Source organism: Branchiostoma floridae, chromosome 5 (assembly GCF_000003815.2).
Source record: "Branchiostoma floridae strain S238N-H82 chromosome 5, Bfl_VNyyK, whole genome shotgun sequence".
NCBI lineage: Eukaryota > Metazoa > Chordata > Leptocardii > Amphioxiformes > Branchiostomatidae > Branchiostoma > Branchiostoma floridae.
Genome location: NC_049983.1, coordinates 10,307,642 through 10,333,710, shown reverse-complemented (window position 1 = coordinate 10,333,710; position 26,069 = coordinate 10,307,642). Strand labels below are relative to the sequence as shown.

The 26,069-nt window shown below is 43.9% G+C and overlaps 1 protein-coding gene across 8 annotated transcripts; it reads left to right on the top strand.

Annotated features, from left to right (window-relative positions):
- Positions 1-72: 72 nt before the first annotated feature.
- Positions 73-25,804, top strand: LOC118416804 (endothelial transcription factor GATA-2-like). Of its 8 annotated transcripts, none has more exons than XM_035822054.1 (2): positions 73-208; positions 24,901-25,804. In XM_035822054.1, the coding sequence occupies exon 2, from the start codon at positions 25,018-25,020 to the stop codon at positions 25,327-25,329; it is 312 nt and encodes a 103-aa protein (XP_035677947.1). In that variant the 5' UTR covers positions 73-208; positions 24,901-25,017; the 3' UTR covers positions 25,330-25,804. The 8 variants fall into 8 exon arrangements, with proteins under 8 accessions (XP_035677947.1, XP_035677952.1, XP_035677953.1 ...); XM_035822059.1 differs by lacking the exon at positions 73-208 and adding an exon at positions 360-483; XM_035822060.1 differs by lacking the exon at positions 73-208 and adding an exon at positions 3,236-3,353.
- The last annotated feature ends 265 nt before the right edge of the window (positions 25,805-26,069 follow it).

Below are 26,069 nucleotides of genomic sequence, written 5' to 3'. Positions count from 1 at the left end.
TGTTATTGGCCGAACGTGTAGCAGGCGAGGCGGCGCTTCTCTCAGACCGGCCCTACACCAAGCTGCGTGGCAGACCGACGCGACTGGCTGTCGCCAAGCGCTGGATAGGTTTGCAGAGGTTCAAAGGCTCAACCGGAGGCACACTTTGTTTTCAAGTCAAACAACACTCGCAGTCCGGAAACCAGCCCACACTAGAAACTACTACCAGGTCAGTCCCGATAGCCACTGGCTACAATCTTTTCTTTTCCTTTTTGTTTCATTCACCCTGCAACCTCCGCACAATGTACTTAAGAAAATTACCAGGCGATTAGTTGGAGATAACGTAATTAGATTTGGGTGTTAAAAGCTGGAAAACTTTATCAGGGGGGCAAAATGGTTGGCACGCTTCGTCAGGAATTATCAGACTCGCGTCGCAACACGTCGCCGTACAGGTGAGCTTCCGCCTGAAGATACCACGGCAGCCGCCAGGTGGATCAACAAGAGGTGGGTCTTGCGCAAGTTTGCCCCAACTAGGCACACTTCTCTACTTTAACCCCCTTTTCTCTCGACGTCGTGTCTTTGTTTCATGTTGGTCATCTGCGGTCTTACTAATCGATTCTTGGTGGCCCGTCATCACTGGTAGGAAGATAAGGGAGCGCAGCCAGCATCTGGTAATTACCCTCGCCTTGTAAGATAAGAACCTCTTCCTTACAGCGGAGATGGAGTTCCAACTTGTTTTGTATAAATGTTTCAGATGTAAGAGAGAAAGAATCTCAGACTTGGGGTTGGAAGGTGGGTCTTTAAAGGGGAAATTCAGCGCGAGGGGAGGTTGTCATCGCCCGTGCCATTAACTGTCACATCCTGTATGTACACGTTATCACAGTGCGGAATGACACGGAGTAAGGGGGGGGGGGGGGGCAATGTATAAAGGGTATAGAGTGAAGGATCTTTTGTCCCGTCTTTTCTATCCCCGCCACGTGCCGAAGTGACAATAGCGCCCGAGTAAACGAGGTGCCGATTGTGTTTTAACCCGGCGCCTCTGTCATCGGTCGGCTGGACGCTGCGTAGCCGACACGGGCAGTCACGTCAAGTCGTGCCCTGGTTTTCTCTTCCGGTGCGGGGAGGGCGCACGGAGTGGTGTACTTTCTTCACAGTCCAGTGGTGCCCGCCGCCAGCCTGTTGCGCCACGGGTAGACAAGTGCAGGCGAGGAGGAGGGGAAGGGAAGACCCGTCGGCAACCTGACGGTGAATCAATTTTGTGGTCTACGGAGCGTTGCATGTCCGACGCCAGTAAGTCCGGAGCCGGGCACCTAACCCTCGGCCAGACTGAAACCCTACCACGCTGTTTGGGTTGCTGAGCACACCAACATGCAACACTAGATGCAGCCCGATCACTACAGACAAAGCTCGCTTACAAATATATGGTGCCAAGAGTTTCCTCCGTATATTTTCTTATTTGCTTAGTTGTTTTTCGACTGCCAGTTTCGTATACAAACAGTTTAAAGTGGCCACACCACAATGCCAAGTGGGTTTTTCCCCCTACATCAACTATTGCCCCATCTCTACGTGTTGCAGGCACCCTGCGAGGTCTTTGATTGTCTGTTTTATTGAGTCCTCATGAGTTGTTTTAATCTGAGTGCATCGCCTGAGGTGGTCGACTTCTCATTGTTGTCAATCTGTTATTGGTCGTGAAGTGGACTTTCCCTAATTATCACCCCTACTGTTAAACTGTGGAAATACAAACAAGTCCACGCGACCGTTCACCCTCGCTTGAGCGTACCCGAGTTAATAGGACGTATTTAAACTTTATCACGTTCTTATACCCACTTGCTCTATACACACACACTAGAGAGGGTATCATGAACGGAAAGGAAATCGCGCATAACCCTTTTCTCAAATTTTCAGCGCGTGTATCCCCTCCAGCTACGATTGTGTGTTCCCTTCTATCTCCTGCCAACTGCCGGGCGCAAAGAGGCGAGCGAAAATTACCGAGTTCGCTCACACACACACACACACACGGGAAGATGCAGCCAGATGATACAAAAACGCGCATCCAGGCAAATAATTCGGTTACATCCCTTACCAAACATCTCCCTGCCAACAAAATCATAAAGATAAGACAAGAGATGCTGATACGCCACGCATATTTTCTACGCACGCTCGAACACATTTTGTTCGACTTTCCACGTTGCTAAGCAATGCTCGGGCTCCTGTAAAAATTCTCTTAAACGAATGAGACAAAAAGGCGCAATTCTCTTGAGTTAATGAGCGTCTCTGAGTCCAGTAAAAGAGACAGGTGGGTAGTGGGGAGTCTGTGGGTGACCCGGCAGCGCGCCGTGCCGAGCCGCTGGGTTCGCAGCGTGCGTCTGCCGACTCCCGAAATGAAGGCCGAGCCGAAAAGGATTCCTCCCATTAATCCCTGTCAAAGCTGTTCTGTGCAACTAGCCCCACGGCCGGGCCTGTTCGCCAGAGATAAGCGCGCGGGTTTTGTTCGAGCAGTGGTAGTTAACAAGATTTATTTTCACCGAATAATTGCTATACAGCATCTGCGAAGGAAATGACATTTAAATGAAAAGAACCCCACTAGCTTGTTCAATTCGCTGCATTGTGATAAGGCAGGGGCTGGCAGAGAGAAAGGCTCTAGGGCAGGGACCGTGAGAAATCAGCGCGTTGACTCCTGACTTGTTCCAATGGCGCGGATCCCCTGTGAAAGCCGCAGGGCGGGCTTTGGGGAGACATTGTCGCCTCCCTGTATCTCCCTCGCGCTTTTGTGTCGCCAGAAATTTGCAATATTCCCGCTTAATTTCCTTGCTGCCGGGGTCAGAGGCGACATCTAGATGCACCGTACCTACCTTCCATCCATCACCTATAGGCCCCGCAATTATCTTATTAATACATCTCCATATTTTCATATTACCTCCTCGGACGGACACCATATTAGGGAAAGTGAAATAACTCTTCTTATCTTCTGACACTGACGAAACTTCCAGGCGATGACATTTAAATTTCCTCAGCGAAGTGGAGATATTTGCAAATATTACAACTGTCTGAGACAATGCGCTAGCCGCCCGACATTGCCCCATGAATCAACGCGCTCACAGCGCTAGCTACTGTGTCCGCCACGACATCACAGGCAAATGAGTGACCATCTCCATTCCTAATGTCCAGCAGCGGTAACTGAACCTGAGGCCGCCCTACTCTCCATGCGCGCTACTGCCCAGGCCATCGCCTTCCACACAGATCGCTATCAGCGTCACGTTAGCATTTTCCTCATAATTAATAATTTGTTGATAAGCCACGGCGCGCCCGTGGCGTATATATTGAGAAGCCATTGGGAGAGGTGTTGCACGGGCTCACAGGAAACTGGAGATAAGGTAAGGATCTGGCCCTGTCTTCCTATCTCCCCGATACCACGTCCTCCTTCATTGTGCCTTACACCGCTTAGACCCCAGCTATCTCCCATCTTCGTCACACAGTTGACGGGATTTTCGAGCAGATGGCAGCAGACGATTCGGAATCATTTAACCCCGCTTTTCCGTGCTTCAGCGTCTATGATTTCTCACTGGAGGAAAATCTTTTTCCCTTGGAGAAAGGAAGATATCTCTATCGTTCTGCGCTAGCCTGCAGTAGATTATTCTTTGCCGCTCAGACGCTAGGGCGACTTCTCCATTCATTTCCAGGGCTTGCCCCCGTGTATAGGGCGTACAAGGACACTCTTTTTTCTCTCAGAAACGAAGTCTATGGTATAATATCCAGGAGGAACTCATTTAGATGGTTTTTGAAATCTGTTTTCGTTACTGTAACGTTAGGTATGAATGTTGTCAGTGGTTTGCATTGGAAGGTTGGATACAGGTGCTTTAGTGTTGTACGTGCGGATAGAGGTCCGTGTTATGGTTTGCGGCTGTATACATAGGAACTGTGTTGTCCGAGGGATTTGAATTTTCTTCCAAGTAGTTGGGCCAGGTTTTAAAGTCCACGTGAGGAGATCAGATAGGATTGAGGCAAGGTTGTCGCGATATTTTCGTTTGACCGTCAAAGGGAACAAGCCATGTGGAAGATGCGCTTATTTCGTTCTATCTGTGATAAGCAGGTTTTTCGGGGCCAAGAATTGTACGAACGTTTCTGTGGAACTAAAAACGAGAATCATATCCTAGATTTTACCGAGTTTCGAGAACAATAGAGTGGGATCATGACAGGTTTGTTCTTTTTCGATTTGGGTAATGGCCGTTTCGGTCACGGGAAATTTCGGCATAAAAAGCGCAACCATATGGTAGTATCTCACACGACTCGCACGCGCCGACAATTGTTCCCAGTACGTCTACAACAACGCGAGAGCTTCCGATGTGAAATATGTCTCTTGTACATCGCACATAGCCTACAGGAAAGAGACGTTCCTGAGTACACGGCAATCCTATAACGGGATTTTAGCACAGGTGTTCCGCTAGGTAGGGAAAATATGTGCTTAGGTTACGGCGGGTTACTTGGTGCATATGCGCCATCAAGATAAAGCTAAGCGTTCGATACAGTCTTGCCATGGGGAGGAAGGCAGCTGTGCGAAGTGCTTCTCTTCTCCAAGCGGTTTAAGGGAAGACTCTTGCTCTTTTTTTTGACAACTGCGGAGCCACGATAACAAATATATATACGGTAAAACAGGAGGAAAAGGGAATCAGGTAAAATTGCATCGCGGCGGGACGCAAGGGGTAACTACAAGGCAAAACCGCGTGAAAATTGCGAGGTATAGATATCGGGAGAATAAGTACTTGGGGAGATAATCGGAGCACACACAAAGAGCGGAACAAGCCCTGTGACAATGGAGAAGACGGGTGAATGGTGCTAATCTTAGCCCGTCACATTTAACACGGAAGGGCGAGAGAGAGATAATGAAGATGGTAGAGATGATGCGCAGTGATGTTCCCCCCTTGCCGCAGTCAACTTTATCTCTTGTGTACCGTTTATGTAGGACAAGGTTCCTCTCCCCTTATCCTAGCCATAAGGATTTCCCCTGTGATAGCACAATCGCGTTTTGAGTGGCGCGGCGCAGAGACCGTTCGGAAATCCATGGTAAACGCTCATGACTTGAGGAGACAAGAATATACCTTCGGAAAAATACTAACGGTTAAAAATTGGAGAAGATAAAATCAGCGGTTTGTATTTATATTTTTCTTGAGTTAAGGTCGTGTGAGGAGAGATAAAATCAGTGGGGTTGGAAATGGCGGTGGTAACCGTGAGTTTGTGTATGTGTGTGTGTGTGGAGAGAGAGAGACAAGGCTCTCATATTTCCTTATCGGCTGATTTTGTGGGCGGCGCTCTGTCAAGTGCCGCGGGTGATCAGCACTGACCCGCCGTCAGATGTCCGTCAACACCCCGACCCCTTCTCTCACGGTAGACCACAAACCTTTCCACGAGTGTTACTCCAAACACAATCCACCACTACAACGCGTTTTTGTACCGTCGTGTTTTACAAACGATAAAATTCGTTCCCGCCACAACAAGTTCACCAGAAAAAATAATACCCGCCAAACATTCAATAGCGGTACTTCCTCTTGGTAACACAAACGCTAGATTGAACGAGAAACCACTCCAGTCTAAAAACGTATGTCTGTCCTGCAGAGAAGTCCTATACCTTGCAGTATAGAGTCGGGTTGTTGTGTGTAAACCGTCTATGTCACGTACAGAGCCAGCCATTGTTTCCGCGATTACAGAGGGGCAAGCTTGGCCGGGGTACATGCAGGGATGCCTGAGGCCGAATCGGCGGGTAGGTGAATAACACTCCAACTTCTGCGCGGCTGAATGAGCCCCACTGTACGGATAATCATTGTAGTTCTGATACTGGTTCTATTGTCATTCTTCTCTGCCCCTCCTTCAGGATATGGTTCCTGTATTTTCCCCACGCGCCCGTGTACGTTTGTGTTGTTGTCCGTTTTGCGTCAGAACGTTTTTCTCTGTGCAGGTATGATGGCGGCCGCCATGTTGGAAACGTACCCCCGCTATTTCCTCTTCTTCTGCTGAAATGCTGATCTTAAGAAATATCTTTGTCTCAGAATATCTGCATCATCCCTAAATCTTGATATATTTCTTATTTTCAAACAATTTGGATCCTAGGTTGGGAAGAATACACTATAATTTAGATTCCGTTGTGTAGGAGGCGACAGCGTACTAATATGCCTCACACCGCTTTTATATTATCGTAACATTATTTTCTGGGTTGAATCCAAACAAAGCTTCCTTGCCAACAATGTATATGTTGATATACTTTCTATCATTGCCCTTCTATGATAGCAAGTTTACAATGTAACACTGTGTTGTGAAGAATTCGTTGTATCGAAACATCATTGTTTTGGGGTTCAGAACAGCCATTTGGGGGCATATTTTGTATTTTCGACCGAATACATATTGTCTTGAAATTCATATTTTGTATAGAGAATATTTCAATGAATCGATAACAAACCACAACAGCTTTTCCCTCCAGTGATACCATTTTTTCAGATTAGAATCGTTCAACTGAATTTTTATGAAAGCGTATACGTCAATTTCTTACATGTATGTCATTCGATGGTTTCAAAGGGGCCCCGCAGGACAATATACTTCTAATTCCATGAAATATACTCTAAGATAAGGATCATATAAAACCACGGGAATATGATTGAAATTGTGAAAGTTTATCCCAATCTTTGTCATTTTGAGCTTCCGTACATTTCGATGCCTTGTACAGGAAATTCTGTAATATTACCTGCGACAGAAATATCAGAACGCACTCATTGTATACGATTATCAACAATCAACAACATTTTGATGGGTATTCAGACAATGATTCAACGGGAACATTTAGACGAAAATTAAAAGTAGAAACGCACCATTTCATTTCTTTGCATGAAACAAAAACAAGGGCGCAATGTAACGGGTGTGTGGTAGAAATGTAGGTTGATACTGTATATCTACACATTTCCGGACCATATCCGTTGTTTGAGTCTTTGTTTCCTTTTCTGAAGTGCAGTCAAAATTCAATCTCATTGTATATGTCAAGGCCACTGTGCAACGTTTAAAACACCAAAGGATTGCTTGGGACGACTTGTGCGTACGTGTGTATTTGTTGGCGCGTTCGATTCCCGGTATTGTATATATGCTCGTGTCTACTATTGAAGGATGTGCGCACGTAGGTCTTTGTTATTCTATTTACTGTCTCCTGTTGTCAAAATTGACAGAATGTCATTTATAGCTTCACGTCCGTAAACACAGGCCCTTTAATTGCCCGTCTCCGAGTGTAAAGTAATGTGAAGAGTGCGTAAATACCTCCATGACAGGTGTAAGATTTGTTCAACAGCGTGCGCGCATCTTTACTGCCTGGGATCAAGCAAACAAATAGTGGGATAAATCCGCAAAGGATCGCGTATTCCCTGCCAAAATGTAACGCAGTAAAACATCTTTATACTTTACAGTCTCGGGTGAAACCAGATTGAATTTCCGTTGGGCCCTCTAATAAAAAGCGGATGAGGAAAAGTCGCTACAAAATTTCCGTTTGTTGGAGCAAACAAAATAGCGCCCTCCCTCGACAAAGGTGTAACGGAACTATATTAATGCAGGTATCTTAGGCTTCAATGCTGTCAAGATTACCACAACAGAACCGTTGCGTTGTTGGTGATATTTTTCATGACCTTTTTGTTTGTTTTATATTTTCTTTATCTCTGTGTGAACATCTCCCCATCCTACCCATTCTTGTACATCCGTGTACGCCGACAACGCCGTATCAACTTCGGTATCTACACATCAATACTCGCCTCTTCAAATCACGCATAATTCCTTTGTGATATGATCAAGATAATATCATCCTTACTCCGTCTATCTCTATAATGATCAGGCTAATTGTTTATCTCATCTCTTCTCCCTTTTTTCCGTGCGATACCGGGGTATCAGGAGATTGAAAATTGCGTGTGACATTTTGTGGTTGGGGTACAGGCGACCTATGACATTCTCATGGATGCAGCAGGCATTTTAAGCAAATTACACTGGCGATAATTTCATCAACACAGCTTCGGAAACGAATGCATATTATTTTAGAAATAAAATCACGGGTCCGTCGCTCTTGATGCGGATGAGACGATCATAAATTATATAGTTCTTGCATGCCGCACCATCGTCTGTGTACATGTAAGCTCTGCGCACATAGTGTGTTATTTGAGCCACGCTACCACAGTATTATACCAACAAATCATATTCAGAAATATTTCAGAATGAAATACCTATACGGATGTTTAGCAGGGCAAGATATGTATGTACAATTGGTGAAGAAGCCTGTATACACATAAGATAGTTTAGTTTCTAGAAGGAACTATAATTGTGTCTAGAATCCAAGATTGGCTTTTGGCCCTCTTCGCGCCATATATAATTCAAAGGGCTTCGTTCAATGATAAATATACAAGATGGCCTTATCCTCGCTAATGCCTCGCCCTGAAGATAAAATACATTTTCACCTGTTTAACAAACATAGGTTGCGATCGTTAGCGCGGTGCACTTTTCCTGCAAATTAATTTGCACGATAGCGATCGGTCATTGATTCGGTGTTGGAAGGCGGGTGATGCTTTCCATTAGACTCTGTGTTGTACTGTGCTATACTGTGTTGTACTGTGTCGTACTGTGTTGTACTGTAGGTAGTAGTAGTACGATGTAGCAATAGGAGAATGGCGCGTGTTGTACTGCTACTTTACTGTATGTACTAGGATGTAGCAGTAGTATAGGATGTAGTTTCACTGTGCTTAACTGTCTGCAGTAGGACGTAGCAGTAGTACGGTAGAAGTCAGTTAATTTTACAACGAATTACTGCACAATTCTATTAACTGCACGTTATCCCCAAATTCCAAACCGGTGCGGTCCAGCTGGATAACTTCGCATTACTGCACCTGCCGGATAATTGCACTAAATACGCTGCAAATAGGCTGTGCAATTAAACGGCTTCTACTGTATAGCATATAGCAGTAGTGTACTTTACTGTATGTAGTAGGATGCGGCAGTAGTGTATAGTATGTAGTAGTAGGAGGAGGATGGGTCCGTGTACAACTACAAGCAGAACAAACAACTCAGTAAGAACGCGGATGTGACAACAGGACCGATATGAAACGCCGTGCTTGGCGAACAACAAGGGAAATTACAGTATGACGCAAATGTCAACATTTCGGCGTAAAAAATAGCATCGCTAAATTCCCTTGTAGCGATTTTATCAGCGTAAAAACGTAATAACTAGTGAGTACGCTGTTCCTAACGGAGATTTTTCTGTACAAATTTATGCGAAAGCAAAGCGCACACATGTCATATTGCATTTTTATATAGATGGTAAAGAAAATAATGATGAAATCCACACAATTAAAACCATGATTTTCTCAATTATTTCTGAGGGGAAAACATGTCTAGTTGGTGGTAAAGGCACATGTGCTCTTTATACATCTGATAATTTAAGTTGACAATGACAATACGGGATAGGGAACGGATGGCTTCGACCTTTATAGCTCTTCTACGCACGGCGTCTTTGTTATTGCAAATATCATAGAATGCATACCAATTCACTTATGGGTGGATGAATATATTGTTACTGGGAAATTATTCTACAAATAGATGCATGTATTTCTGGGTATCCTGGAGGATAGGAAATCTATCTGAGGACACTGTGAATGCTATTTTTATCGGAGGTTCACTATAGTGATATTATACCGCAAGTCCGTGTCACTAGAGCAAAGTTCACTTTTCGGATGACGTTTCTAAAATTTCTCTATGATATCAATTGGCATCGAACGTTCTGGAATCAGAAGTCTATACGCATCGCACTACGCGTACGTCGACAATCAGCATGACTGTGCACTGTGTATCGTTATGTTTTCTGTTAGGTCAACCCGAACAAAATGAAATGTATGAATGCAATTATACCACTGCTTTCAGTATGCGTGTTAATGTTGAATGATATACAAAATTATACATGTATACTGTATGGCGTATTCGATGCAACGGATGATTTCAGTCAAAGACTACACTACATTATATTCAAAGTACATTCTATCTAGCTTCAGAGCTAAACACGAAGAAGAAGAAAACAGATATTGAAATATTTTTAGAGTTAGGTGTATCCATAGACGTAGACGTAGTTCTGTTATGCATATGACATGTGATGTCCTCCGGCATACGTCAATCATCAAACAATAGTCAAGAAGTGATGACAGTCTTCTTAAGGCAGACGCACATGTCATGTTTGACAAAACTTTGCCGTCAAACTTCTTTCAACCTTGCTGAGAAGTTATGGGGTCTCGTGGGGAAGTTCGCTTGGATGGGATGGTCTGCCACCGGCGTTGCCTCGGGGTTGCATTGGCAGCGCGTTTTCGCGGGCCATGTCCCCGTCCCCTGTGGTAAAGACTTGATCTTCAGCGGATTGTTTCAAGTTAAGACTCCGCAGAATGAGCGTGAAGATATGCAGGTAGGAGTGAATAGCGGCTTTAGTATCGCCAATAGTTATGCCTCGAGGTATACAACGCTATCCGCTCTTTGGGACTACAGAAAGAATCCCTACCAGGGACAACGCGTACGAAAAAAACTCACAGAAAATGCCTGAAGACAGTTTTCTTCCGGGCTGTTTGGCTGTTTAAAGGGATGGAAACGTCCCACCGGGATTTCTCACAAAGACCATATCGGCGCAGGTAACTGTTAGGAGCGCTCGGGGGGAGGAATCCGCTGATGCTGTCTAACGGTCCGACTGGTGACGCCCGGAGGAACCGAAACGAGCCGAGCGTCCCGAGACGGGAGCCAGGCAATGAGTTAAATTGGAAAAGCTATGCGCTCTCCTCCTCGAGGATTTCTCTCTGATTGACCCTCGATTTTCCAGTCTTCAGAAAAGATCTTTATTCTCAAAGCTCGATGGTAAAGCTAGCTCGCTAATGAGGTCGCGATACCATGAAAGCCAATAGGAATAAAACATAGGCGAATGAATAGAGAATCTCGAAAATTGTCCATATAGATACCGTTAAGAGGAAGAAATGGATTTTACAGTCTTATCGTGGACGGAGATACGTTCTTACTTTCGCATCAGCTCGCCGTGTAATGCACGGATGATGTCTGGATTCTTGTTTTTATGAAGAAAATAAAGATAGAAGCGTTTCCACGGGCGTTGCAATTATCACTAGGTTTTACTTAACTTGATTCAATTTGGAAAAAGATAACAAGCTCTATCCGTTTCACGGCGAAAAGAGTAACTCTGTAATCGGTATTTTTCAATGACAAACGCGATGATTTCAGTCTGTACTTTCCTGAAGAAAGGTACAAGAAAGTGTTCGTCACAAACTTTGCGCTGATAACAAATTATTACCTTGTACATGTACCTTCTAACGGAGGATACCACATGAAAGGTTTGGGGAAAGGTTTTTAGCTTTCTTTAGATTACATTAGAACAACTTTTAAAGGAAGTACAGAAGATTTTAAAAACACATCGTCTTAAATTTGATCTACCGGGTTGATAAAGAGATAGAGTGCGTCTCGAAAGCTTCCCAAGCTGCGAACTACAGTGATGTGTATTCTGTTTACAATTTCTTGAATTGTCCAAAGTCTTGAATTTTAATTGTTAACATTTTCTTGAATTCTCATAAGTCTTGAATCTTAATCTAATCTAATATTGAGTCGACGAGTTTTTTTCTTTCGTAAAAGCCTTGTTGTTGGCATACACAATTGGCAGCTCGGAACTCCACAAACACTCACCCAGCCGTTACGGCTTTTACACCCGAGCACGCCCGAGTTTGCCGTAGTCGGCGACACGTCACTCTCCAGACGAGATGTCATCGGCACAAGTCACGCAAAGAGTCGTAAATGTGTTTTATTCCGTCAGGATATGGATGACCCTCAGTGACCAATAAATGGGCTCGAGATGCCCGGGAGATGCGTCTGCACACGCCGGCCAATCGGGTGCAGGAACACGGAAAGCTCGTCCATTTGCAGGCCGCCAAAAGGTCTGGCACTGAGACCACTTAAGGAGGCGACGCTGCGGGTCATTTGGTCTCATTTTGGTGGATTCTCTCTCTCTCATCGAACGTATACGCCTTGACAACACTGTTCACAGGCGATGGCCCCCACCAACGTACCTAATTGCACCGCCTTGTAATGGTCATTCGGGGCAATACCATGCCGCCCAACAAGTAGAATCCCCCGCAGCAGATGTCAAGCCAAAGCACACCGGCAGGAGTAGGGAGCTTTAGTTAATGGAGGTGTCGGTACGCAGCGAGAGAGAAGAAGATTACCGTGTCCCCTTGTCGGTCATCTCAGGGAACTGTTGTTTGTTTAATGCCGTGTGTCTGTAATGTACTACCACTTCATACAATCACTGGGTCAGATACACGGCATTAGGAAGTGGAGACCTTAAAGATGGGAAGGTTCCTTCGGTGTCTCCTTCCTCATCCCCCTGTCAAAAACACCTGCCAAATTCCGGGTGACGTTTTTATCTTGTTCCATCAACTTCCGACATGCGTACGAACACAAGTATAACACCAAATCCCTGATAGTGGTGAGTTCTTATCACAAAATGTAGTACACTGACTGTAGTTTTATGATGGACATTACAGTTCGCAACTTTTTAAAAATATTCAATAGAATACAAAAGTACAAACATGTTTGAAGTGCTACGTGTTCGTAACAAGATCTTTTATGGGACATAAAGGAATGTCTGGTCCTTACAAATTTACAATTCTCTTTGAACTTTTAGGAATGGAGAGCGTCTGCAATAAAATGTTTCCCATCATTGTAAAATATCAAAACATGTTCACCACTACGAGACTTTTAACATAATTAGAATATCATACCGCTCCTTACAAAGGAACAATTTCTCTTCAAAGTTTTATGAACAGTATGTAGTGAACGTCTGCAATAATTGTTGAATCATAGCATTAGTACAATATTAAGATTTGTTTACCAATGTGAGACTTTTATCCCAATTAGCATGGTATTATACTGCTGCTTATGAAGTTACAATTTCTCTTTCAAGTGTTATGAACGATAAGCGTCTGCAATGAATATGTCTCTCATCATAGATCATCATAGTACAATATTTAGGGCCGATTTACACGAGGCAAAAACTGCGCGAAGTCAACCTACAATGTAATTAGCATGATATTCTACTAGTCCTACAGGTGAAAACTATCCCCTTTAGAGTTGAATTCATTTACATACAAACCAACATATTAACGTTTAATCAGCAAACATTTCTCCACTGACCTACTCTCGCTGCTTCTGTCCTAGAGGCTTAGTAACAAACATTCGCCTGGCCACAGACAGATAAGCCTAAGCCTAATCGTTTCATTTAAACAACTTGATATAGACATATAATTAGACAGTTGGTGTGACAGTTTTTAGCGATTCGCTAAAAACTATCACACCAACTGTCTCACAGCTCTCTTGAAATTGCCACCAAGAGTTGGTATATAGTCATATGCAAGTATTTTAGTATTTCTCCTTATTGATATATGTTCGCATTGTCTACCAGCATATTTACAACATTTGATATAGATATAGAATCAAATAGTTGGTGTGATAGTTTTTAGCGATGCTCTCTTAATATGATATTGGTCAAAACCAAGGAAAGTCAAATGAAATAGCTAATAACGGAGCCTGAACATTTTGTAACCATCACATATAGTTTTATATTGCTTTTTATGAAATAAACAGAACAACATTGCAACAGTGCTTATCTTGAATATGTGCGCATGTTTTAAGTGTTGTGCGAATTGTACTCGTAAACCGGAAAAATGCATTGACATTTGTCCAAAACAATCACAACGTTCCTAGACCTACTCCTTCGTGTCATTCATTTTGACTCGGTGCCAATACTGATAACCTTGACGTTGTTTTGTTTGTCTTATTCTAACCTTAAAATGTTACTGAGAGAATCTCTACGTGTACAATCTGTTATTATATCACTGGCACTACTGTATGTAGCACCAACGTTCCAACAGGCCGGAGACTTCACTGTGACCACGCTGCCAAATCAAATTTGATACATCGCACAACGAATTTTCATAGATGAAAAAAAAAGATCTTTTTGCGCTTCTCATGTTTTGTTGTCTTTTCAGTCATACTTTTACATTTTGCATGATATTCCAATTATAAAGTCAAGGTGTGCACAAATCCAATTTAGGTCGCAGAGAGGACGCAGAGCGATCACCGTCTAGTGGAATACGGGCTTTAGTGTAAGTCCTCTTTTCCACTAGATGGCGATCGCACTGTGCTCTCACTGCGACCTAAAACGGATGTATCTAACATTTCATTTCATACTGTAGCTAGATATATCATACGAAATTTAAAAGTGTGACTGAAAAAGACAACAAAACACAAAGCGTTTAAAAGATTCCTTTTTTCTATGCAATTCGTTGAGTGATCTGTCAGAATTGAGATCGCAGAGAGAGCGCGGTGAGAGCGCCGTTCTAGAAAGGGGGTATAAAGCTGTACCATAAAGCAACAATGGTAGCTCAGGACATGTGCTATACATAAAGAGAGTATGTAAGGAGAACACAACTCAGCCGGGTATCAAACCCAGACAAGCAGAGCTGAGTATAAGAATCAGAAACCCCCGGGGCGACAGTACAGCAGGGTGGGCCCTTGTCAAGAGGAGCGCTTGACAATGTGCACTGAGCTGGGTTTCGTCAGGAGTTGTCAGTGAATGTGTAGTCTTTCACTGGGGATGACTCTTAATGCCGAGAAGATCTCCAGACTAGAGGGCAACCATCAGTAGAGAGGTCACGCCTGACAGCTCCCAGTCAGACTCGCCTGCGATGTGGGAAGATGTTTTAGGCCACACTTCCAAACCTGGCCGGTCAGCTTTCGGGAACGAAAAGTAGGATAAATCATAGGTTTATTGCAAATTCTTGCCAGTAGGCTAACTGCAGGTTACATGATTCAAACAGAGTAAAAAAAAACAATATCACAAGTGTCTACTCTAGTTTGAAAGCTAACTCTAAATCCTGGGTTATTGGGTTCGACTTCTTTTTCGGACGCGGTGGAAGACAAAAGATCTCACCTTTTCTATGTGTAGGTTTTGTGATTTTAGAAGGAGAAGTATCTTTTTGTCAGTGAATGTGACGAAATTTGGGTGGAATTTGATGGCTTCTTCAAACAGCTCTATAATAAAAATTACACCAAACTATACCCAAGACGCAAAGAGAATAGTCATGAGCATCATTTGTGCATATCTATACGTATACACAAGGACGATGTAACGTCCTTGGTATACATTTCTTTTTTTCCCGCTTCCATAAACAGCCGGGCCGGGCTCCGGTTTGGAAATGTAATGGTTGCTTACAAAATTATAATTTTCATGGAAAGTGAGCATGAGCTCCATTACCATAAACGTTCAGATTGCAAACTTCTGCAATAAAACGCCTCTACTCGTCATCTACACGAAAAAAAGAAGAAACCACATCTTAGATATGTTAACAAATTTGCTATTGGCAACTATAGTTTTAAGACTCCAAGATATGATCATCGGGTGTACCTATAGATTAGAACGATTTACAAGACATTGAAAAGCCTTATTAGGTGACTTGAACAGAAATAAGGAGTGAATTTTATCTTATGCAGTTGTGTCAATTTATGGAAGTCGCAAATAAGAGTACACATTGTAGGCCTTGCTTTTGTACGTTGGCGTACTAGCTTTGAACGTTATCATATAAGTGGATGACCTTGGTTCATACGTCTATCTATTTGTGTCCCCAATCTTCTTATTCGACATTCAGTAATTTCGTAACGATTCATTTTAACTCGATTTTCATGCCTTCAAAATGACATCCTCTGCTTTGGCACACAATAGAATGTTTCAATTCGGAAATCATAGGGCAGAGAGCCATCGCGGTTACGGTCTGCAACCCAACCTTAACAATTCCACAATACTTCTATTGTTGACAGCCACGTAATTGATATAGTTGCTACCCCACTCTGGAACAAGGCCACGGAATATTTCCCCATGCAGGCGGCGCCAGTGTATACAGCCGACAGCATACGTAATACTATATATGGTTCGTCTTACAGATATTCCATAACACTTATAGTACACAACAACAACAGCATATCGTGTTGTTTACCCAAATAAACGGACGCCTGTCCGACACTGATACTACAACCACGCCCTAGACTTGTTTTTGAAACCTATATTCTTATCATGATGTATACTCTTCAACGGTCTATACATTTACAATTTGCATATTAACCGTGGCATTAGGTCACGCCATAGACACGCCCGTCTCGTATCTTGTATAGCATCTTCACACTACATGGCTTTGTGTCTTTTTATGCATTTTAGTGTCGTTATTCTGTAGTTTCTCTGTTTGTATTGTATTGATGTACTTCATTCATAGGACCACAGGGCTAATAGGTCTTTCATGATACTTATAGTAAATGATAGATTGCAATTATTCCCGAAAAACTACCATATTCATTTTATATTTACACTTTTCAACCCTTGATACTGTGTAGTAGCGTGTACGAAAATTGTATTCAATGTATTTCAACGCAACTCAGTCGTATGACTGCAATAGTTAAGTGTTGTTTGTCAATGTTAAAACCATTCATATAGAGTCTATACATACACGTAATAGCTAACAGAAATATCAAGCATACAGTGAAGTCAAAGCATTTTTCTCCATCAGAAGGATGAGGTTATGTGTGGAGACAGTTGGGTGGTTTTAGGTCAGACGACTTCTCCCTTGGTCATAAGTACCTGATAATATCGTCAGCCCATTCAGACTCCCCTTGTAGTACAGTACACCCGCCGTTCGCAGTATCGGCAGTGCCCCCTCCTCGCGGTAAACCCTGAATAGTGAACTGCAGGGGATGTCAACTAGGCGGCGTAATGGCGGTTTGATTTGAGGGGACGGTGTTGGGAACGTGGGGCGATGTTGGGGCTAAATTTCAATATTTCCTATGCATATTCTTAACAATGGGAATCATGGGAGAAAGAGGCTGTCAAAAATCACCTACCTGACTTTTAGAACATGAAAAACTCACATTGGCAAGGTTGTCCGACCTCTGAAGAGTAATTTAACGACAAAAAAGGGAAAAAATTTACGGCGGAATCATATTATACGCCATGAAAACATAGGTGGGAGACCTTTTCACCCCCTTTCACTGCATGTAAACAACACCAAAACACCTAACTTCTAAGGCCTACTGCAACCACAAATATCACTAAAAATCTGTTTTTTCAACACAATATAGAAGCTACAACCCTTGCCTATAAGATGCACCCCCAAATTCCAAACATATCCCAAGAAAAACAATTTTACAGCCACTTTTCCCAAGCCTACCTAAGCATTCTGAGGGCACTAAAACTGGGTCATCTGCGCAAGTCCGGAAATACTGACATTTGCCCTGTTGGCGCCCGCCCACAGAGAGGGGGGAGTCCATAAAGATGATGATGTTCCCCCTCGCAGAGATTTGGGTGTGAGCGGGACAGATGGGTCTCTATTATTTTGCGAGACACTTGCCCTTTTGATCGCGCGAAGCATATGCTGTTTTCTCGCCATACTGTAACAATGCGCGGTTCACTTAAACAGTCATCAATGTTTTAGAAAGGTAATTCATGAAAACATACTCTCCATTGAAGGCCGCGAGACATCATGAAGAAAACGGTACAAAATAGAAAGCCCGACAAAAACGCATAAAAACGTAAAAAAGCGCAGCACAACCTCTGCTCGAAAAGTATTACAATGAAAACACACGTATTGAAAAAAAGGCTACTTACCTTCGCTATTAAAGAAGGTTATGTTTTCGGTAGCGTTTTATGTTTGCATGTATCTAGGTATCTATGTATGTATTGTGTGATTTTGCATTCTAATTCAAGAAGCTATGGATGGATTGCCATGAACAAAATGAGGTTAGGTCTTGTTAGAAATGTTAAGTCAAATGTCTGATTGCTCTATTATCAACTTAGTGTTGCCTGCTTTTCTATACCGTTTTTTTCTTCATTCTTTTCTTCCACTGCAAACAATACATACTTATATTCAAACGTACATATATAACTTACATACATATCAACAAAGTCATCCTCCAAGGCAATGCGCAAACTTAACTTGATCTACGACTCAGTCCTAGTCAAGTTCAATACACTTTGAGAAGTGCCAGCATGTAACGATAGAACTATCACAAGTCAAAAACTACGGTAGCGCAATCCAAGTAGGGCAAAGTGAGATTTGGACCTTTGCGCGCCAGGTTGTTTTTTATCGCGAGCGACAGAGTAATGCCCCAACCCCCCAGACATGCCGGGCAGACGCTCCCCTGGGGCCTGGGGAAGAACGGAAAGGTCGGAGTACGTCTCAAACAATTTGCTGGAGAAACGAGCTTCGTGCTGTGCATTTTTATATGTATCAACGGCCTTATGAAATCATGGGAAGGGCATCTTGGTTGGGGCTGCACATGTCTTTCGGGAGGGATGTAAAATGTAATCTCCAAGCAGATCTTACGGTAGCATAAGATAGTATCAAAAGCTGGCAAAGGAGTGAAGCTGGCTTAAGGCAAATGGACACCTTTTGGCTGACTACACTCCTTGGCCAGTTTCAACTGGGTACTATCTTATGCCATTGTAGGATCTGCTTGGAGATTAGTAAAATGGGGGTCCCGTGTTCGGGGAGGTGCTAGCCTTACGTCGCAAACTGTACTCCTCGGCCATCTAACTCCTCTGGCGCGTTTCTGTCTTATTTGGCCAATTTCTACTATTTTTCCAGCGACCAAAGGAACAGCGAGGAAACTTGCTGCCTTAGTGTCACTAGGTACTACAAGTTAAAACAACAGCAACTTACGAAATCAAATCATATTTTTTTGTATTTATGATCTTTTTCAATCATAGATTCTTTGTAAATTTCTTTTTCATATCACGAAAACATGGGCACAGTGTTTTGAACCCCTTCAAATAAATGCAAACACGTAGGAACACATAAATTTGTGGTCATTCCATCATTCCGCTGTGCAGTCATACTAGCACATTAGCCGATACAAAAATCAATCATACTATGGAATCAATAATATTACCTATTACCGCGTTTTCTTGTTTATATTTATGAACTTTTTTGCTATTGAGAAACATTTGAAAATGTGCAGCGATATAGTAAATTGAGACTGAAACCCATAAAGATATATACAGACACATTAGAAGCCGCAAATTAAAGGTCTTTCCACATCAGAGCACGAACAAAACCGAACATAGGTGAAATGCATGGTTGATTTAACTGTACGAACATGTGCAATTGTCCGTGTGCAATGTTTGTTGTTCTGTTTTGCTATTAATCATGTAAAGACATGTCACCGAAATTGTTCATGTCACTTCAAGTTACCTAAATTGACCTTCAACGTATTCCAAATGGCTGCTTGAATTTCGGATTTTTCAGACATTTTACCCTACATTTTTGCCCAACCGCGCTAATACGTACATGTCACAACAAAGACAAAACATACATGATACACGCCAAGATGTAGTTTAGTGTAGAAGTTCAGCATCTTCTCGCTTCTTGGTAATGGTGAAAATGTGTGGGTCTAGCAAAAATCGGTTTGTCAAAACTTATGAGAAATATAATATTTTCAATTCTACTCGTATGTCTAACGTGAGGGAATTCGAATCTACTTTGTATATGACTGAATAAGACATTTCTATCATTAACATATGTAGTACAATCTACAGCGAAGTGCACTTCGTCTTCCCCTAGTGTTTGGGGTACAAAGTTAACAGATTCTTTGTTCTAGACGAGTGTGTGGTTATTCCTTCCTGATTCAATTCGCAGTTTGGGACAATTGATTCTTGGTTTAGCGATGGTAGAAAACTATCCTGTCTCTAAAAACACGCGAACACGTTCTGACACTGTAAGCCTATTACAGGAGGCACGGTGGGAAAATTAGTTAAAAATCTCGAAACGAAATCTCCAGAATCTCCGTTCAAAACCTGATTAGTGTGCGTTACGGTTTTACGTCCAAGGTCCCTGTGTGACCTGGTAGCTTTCTGTAGACTGGAGGACGCGTGGTTTTGGGGAATAATAGGAGTAAACAACTGCGGTCGCCTCGCAGTAAACATGGGGGGTATAGGCCGCGGCCTGTGACGCAAGCGATAGTCATGGAGGAGCTGCGGAAATCGAATTTTCCTTACTTACTTCTCGATCAATACCGGTGGCTGGGCGCGTGAACGCGGGGTGAGCCAGGGTCCATGCATTATGCCATTTCATTACGGAGCGGTCAATCCGTCGGTAGAGGGCGGGCATTGCGTGGCCCCTTATCTCGGCAGAGATCCATAGGTCCACGGCTAGGGGACGGGGCTGGGCACCGCACGGGTACAGAGGCCGTACATCAAAGCTACCCTCTCCGGCCTTGTTTTTTTACGGACGTAACGGCCACGTACTGCACACCTGCCCCGCTATCAGGTACGGCTAGATCTGTCTTCATAAAGATAGACTTGTGTCAGCAATAGAGATACGCACGGCACGGTTGTACCACCGTCTCAACAGGTGTCGTGGGGGGCGCTATTCTCCTAGGTTATTTCGGGGTGAGCTTAGGTTATCAACCATGTAGTCAAACTCCACGTCTCTGTATTAAATTACCTACAGCAGCGTTTGATAAGGCAACTTCAATGAACCTTGTCCGTGTTGATTAAGATACTCAGACATAGGGCTTTCCTGGGAGGCGCTACTTTTTTTTACCGAGGAATGTAATCTTCTCTTCTTGTCCCCGGGCGAAACGGACTTTTTGTCAGGGTTCCGTTTAGAAGGATTCACTGGACATTAGCTTAACATTGTTGTCTCTGGTCCTCAGGCGCCAACACTCTTTTCCTGTTAATCTGTAAGTACTTTTTTAAAACCCCACGACTCCTCTAATGATTCATAAATTCATCGTATTATTTTACAATATGCTCCAATTTGTGTACCTCTTTTAGGAAAGTAGCATGGCATGAGAGAGCTAAGGACGTTTATGGATACCGAACTGTGTGTGCCTAACACGTCTCTGTATCGTTTCCATGTTTTATACCCCGTTTCAATCTGTGTTGATGTCTTGTAGCATTACTGTAACAGTATCGTAACTTAAATTCTCTCCCCACATTGATCATAAGCACAGAACGCCGAATACCAAAGGTCACATATCTGTCATTTCTGTGGTTCAAACAAGGAAAAAAAACACGTTGATGAGTTTTCTATGAAAGGATAGGTGGACAAAATGATAAATGAAAATCATATCAATATGTTAGATTGTATCTGTAATTCTTACCAGACAAATGAAATTTACTCTAAAAGTATTACCAACGGTAGGGAAAATTTAGCCCCTTTTTCCCTTTTTTTTGAGACCCAACTGAAAAAAAAACACATTGAAAACGCTGGAAAAAAATCGCACAAAGTTGGATTGGAACCCAGGACTGCCCATAGCTACTGCAGCTTTCTCAAACATTTCGCGTAACTTTATACAACAGCAAGTGGCTCGCTTTGGAAAATCCAATTTGGTTGTGACAACTATCACAAAGGTGTGAAAAACTGATTATGCTGACCTGCCTTTCTTCATTTAGATACTTCTCAGACGGTTGTTCACACACTTCTCTTCGTGTCTCCAAAAACTAAATCCAGTTATTATACTTGATGACTCAATTAAGAAATTGCGCCTTGTATGTATTGTTTTATTCAATTTAATTTGGGCCAGTTGAAGACCATTATGAATCAGTCACAGAACCTGTTTATTTTGAGTTGTCTGAACACAAATATTTTGGTTCTGAGGAGTAGTCTACTATTATAAATGGATTATGTAGTCTATGTGTGTCTTGAATTTGTTCTGTTTTTATAAGCGCAGCTTTGCTATGTAATAAGAAAGAGGGTCATTTGTCTTTTCCTTCCTATTTAGGTTTTTAAAATACTTTTATATCAAATTGAATAATAACACCAAATGTGCAGCAATGACACTTTCAATATCCGTCTTGCAAAATAATGTTCTATTGAAAATTAATAAAATCTTGTCACATATGCTGTTGAAACTAAAAGACGTAATCGTCTTTCATTAACATAATCTTTTTTTCTTTATTCCGTGATTGATATTGTTTATGTGAGTAAAAACACAACACTCCATTAATAGGTTTATCTAAAAGTTATTCCACTGATGAATCTTACAATCACAAGCAATCTCTTGAGTAACTTACAACTTCTTCAGAAACTTCTTCAGAAAACTCGACGCCACTTCGCCCAGAACTTGAGTTATAGAAGTGGTCGTCTATCACTACTAGTGCGATATTCAACAGCTTTTGACTTCGCCTTGGCGTTATTATTGGCTCGTCTTGACAAATCCCCTTCTGCGATTACACAACATTTTGACAAGGGGACCATCTGTGTCGAATCACAGTGCCGACACACCGCGCGTCACCTCGTCTACCCGCGCCGAGGCCCCGTCAAAAATCGCGCCGAGCTAAAACCCACGGTAATCGGACCATCTGTGCACCGTAAAAGATCTGCGCGTCGCCCGCGGAGCTTTGCGCTCCGAATCGCTGCAGAATTAGCTGGGAAATCCCTGTCACCGTAGGACACTATCTCCGTGCGGAGTCACCAGCCCGGCTGGGTGTAAAGCCCCGCCGCGGTGTTGCGTTTCGCCTGCGAGCCACGGCTTGTACGCTCCTCCCCGCCTGGGATTTGGTGGGCTTGTGGCCGCGCATGTTCTAGTGGACGCGGGTCACGGGTAAAAACTAGCGCGGACCTTGGGGTTGCCTTACGACAAGCCGGGCGGTGATTACTACCCGCGACAACAACTGCCTGAAAAGGTCGGGTACTTGCACCGAGCTTTATACGCGCGCCTGGCCCGTGGCTATCATTTGTGAGCCGAGATCGCTGCTAACTTGGGCGAGCAAAATCCGCCTTCTCTCATTCAGAAACGCTAATGGCTCGATTATCAGTGTTTCAAACATACATTAGCCCGGGAAAGGTTATCGTAACGCAATTATGTCGTTTGGGTCCTAACGAAATCATCACGCTTTGCGTTGCTCTTTCCGTGGAGGGGGGAAATCTAATTCTGCTAATATTCCTCCATTCAATTACATCGGGGGAAAAGGCTTCCCCGTGTGACATCTCATTTCCAAATACCAAATGTTTCTTCCTTGATTTGATTTATCACCTTTATCACGCTGTGACATTTTCCGACTAATTGGTAGAAAGAATTGCGTTCAGTTACAGCCACTTTACTTCTTCTTACATCACGCGCGCTCGTATATTTTTTCTCCGTCTCTCTGTTCGAAAAAGTTTTTTACGGGCTCCTTGGGCCGTCTTATTTACCTTTCTCGTGACGTCACGAAGCTGGCGTCAGTGTGGCTGGGTATGTAAAGAAGCGCAGTGCTTCAAAAGCGACGAGGATATCGCCCAATTACACTCTGTCAATCGAATGTGTGAGTAGAAACCAAACGGACATCCCTAAGGCGATATAGAGTTTTTGGCCTGCCACCGCCAGCGTAGTGGAGCCGCCACACACACACCACACTCTATACACCTCCAACCTACCACTGAGACCCACTTCAAGAAAACTTGGAGTCTTTTCCTCCGTTTGCGGCCGGGATAACCATCTCCTACACAGCTTATCTACATTGTGGCACGTGGAGAGGGGCCAATTCGCACTTGCCCCGATTGTTGTAAAGTAATCATTGTGGCACGTCCCGATACCGATCTACACACCAAAACACACGAAAGTTTATCGTGGTGCGACTTTTTTTTGGTGATCCATTTCTGACACCGTGGAGTTCATCAAAAGTGCATTCACGACTCCTCACGCTGTTGGCTGGTGAGTTTATGGACTCGCTTCGGGGTCACTTGCCGGAGGAAGTTTTTTGTGACGGAATCTGGGCTCAATTTAGGGGGTGTTGGCGGCCACAAAGCCCGTTGAAGAGGGAATAATGTGAGAAATCCAAATATAATCTTCAGTAAAGTCCTCGGAGATAATTTGGCTGATAAGAGTTCGCAGTGTTTGATTACTTCGGCCCCCTACTACACAAACAAATAGTGTGCAGTGTAAATACATTTGCTGTCCTGTGGTCTGACATATATGTGCTGGGGGAAATACCCGCACTTGTCTGATATTCTTGAAAATGAAACGAGGTGAACTGTTCTACTCTCACGTGCGGGTTTGGCGATCACAATCGCTAATGCTAATTTCTGGCTTTTCTTTTGAGTGACAGGAGGAGTTGATGAATTGCCTGTTTACTTTTCTGGCCAATCGGGGCGGGGCTGTCAGGAGGCCCGCCGCCGTAACGTCAAAATCAACAATCTAATAGGGCTCATGATTGGTCATTAGTAGGCGCGACGCGCCGTGCCTGTCTATAGCTCTGAGCCGACTGGCGCCAACATTGCGGGAGAATGTGCCGAAAAAGAAGTTTGCAACAAACGCCTTCTTGTTTGCTGGTCACACACGAGGTCGCAGCACCAGCGTGCGCACGGTCCCGCCAGCAACGATACTTGGTGCCAGCCTCCTTCGGAGAGTGATCGCAGTCCCGCCGAGGCGCCGCAGCAAGAGCTCCGCTCCCCATGTATGCACGCTTGACCCCGCTATACGCCACTTTGTCAACTACCGTAGTGGATGTAAACACTGTATCGGGCCGCTTGCTTAGGCCCAGCTGATCGGGCCCGCACGTCAGACAACAACGGCCTGCCAAACTTTGTCTTATCGTACCAATTAGATCTGATATTTGCCCGAAAAGTTGGACGATGTAGGGGAAATACCTCTCGTTGTGTGCTCTGTATGTGTCATTTGTTGTCGAGATCGCTGATATGTTTGGATATAGGTGGTTGGCATGTCTCCCTTTGTCAGAGCGGGTCTTATACTTTTGTGTCTTGTAATTGTGAGCACTTCTGTTGATATTGTTGATTTATTGTTATACGAAGTTGTGATCACAGATAGGACCTGTTTCACAGAGGATTATCTCTTCGACAGATCCGCGCTCCCTGACTGAGATTGAACGCTGCGGACCTGGATCTCGATCTGGCCTTCGCACGAGGGTCGAGCCTGGGGTCACTCACCGGACGGTGCCAGTTCCCGCCTCGGGGAGTCATGGAGGTAGCCAGTGAGCAGCCGCGCTGGATGCACCCGATGCAGACCCACGACGCGCACGGCACGGCAGAGAGGATGCACGCCGCGCACGCAGGGTTCGTAGAACCCTCCCAACTCCTCCCTCCCGAAGACATCGACGTGTTCTTCCACCACCTCGACGCCCAGGGCAACCCGGTGAACCAGGCGGGCTACTACGCCTCGTCCGCCGCCCGAGCCGCCGCCGTGCACGGTTACCGCCCACCTCACGGTAAGAATAACAACCACTTGTCCTACAGTCAGTTCACCGTCAATGTTTTAATGATTATCCTTTGAGCTGCCTTTTTGTGACCAAGAACATGACACCCGACATCAGTCGGCGCCGGGAGATGTTGTTGTGATAGTCTTGTTTAAAAATTAACCGTAGTGAGATATGGTCACGATCGTGATGGTGACAAAGAATTTGCGGTCACAAGCCATCAAGTTTAATTCTTTTGTGTCTGTTCGCTCGTTTGGCTCTCGAGTGGCCGTTGTAGCGACATTGTATGTTGTCTTTCGTTCCTAAATACGAACTCACACCTCCCAAATATTTTGACTCGTGTTGTATCTCAAAAGGGTTATCACCACTTGTTAAAGACGGCCCGACAATATGGAAGCAATTTTCGGCCGAGGTGTAAGGATGTTTTGACAGTGTCAGGACGGCCCCTGGCATCTTTGTAATTGGGTAAATTTTAACATTCCATAAGCTGGCAAAAACATAAGAAATTGGGACCAGTAAGTAGACTACCGGTCGTACTCTGCGTGGGATGTTTGTCGTTGGTAACAGTAGGATGTTAGTTGGTAACATAGCAGTTGTTATATGTACGGTATATGCCTAGCTAGTGCGAGAACTATCACTGCACAAGTCCCGTCTGTGCCCTTGAACAAAGTCACGGACCTGACGTGTAGCTCTCCCGTCTTCTGCTCGCCGACATCGCCTCGAGCCGGGCGGTATGATACCCATTACTTTACTACTAACGCGATGTGTATAAGGCTGACGGTGACCAGTTTGATATGACCAGTTTGATATGATCTGA

What these genes read in the sequence shown, in the direction of transcription:
- LOC118416804 (XM_035822054.1), top strand. Translation starts at nt 25,018, where the DNA reads ATGGAGGTAGCCAGTGAGCAGCCGCGCTGGATGCACCCGATGCAGACC.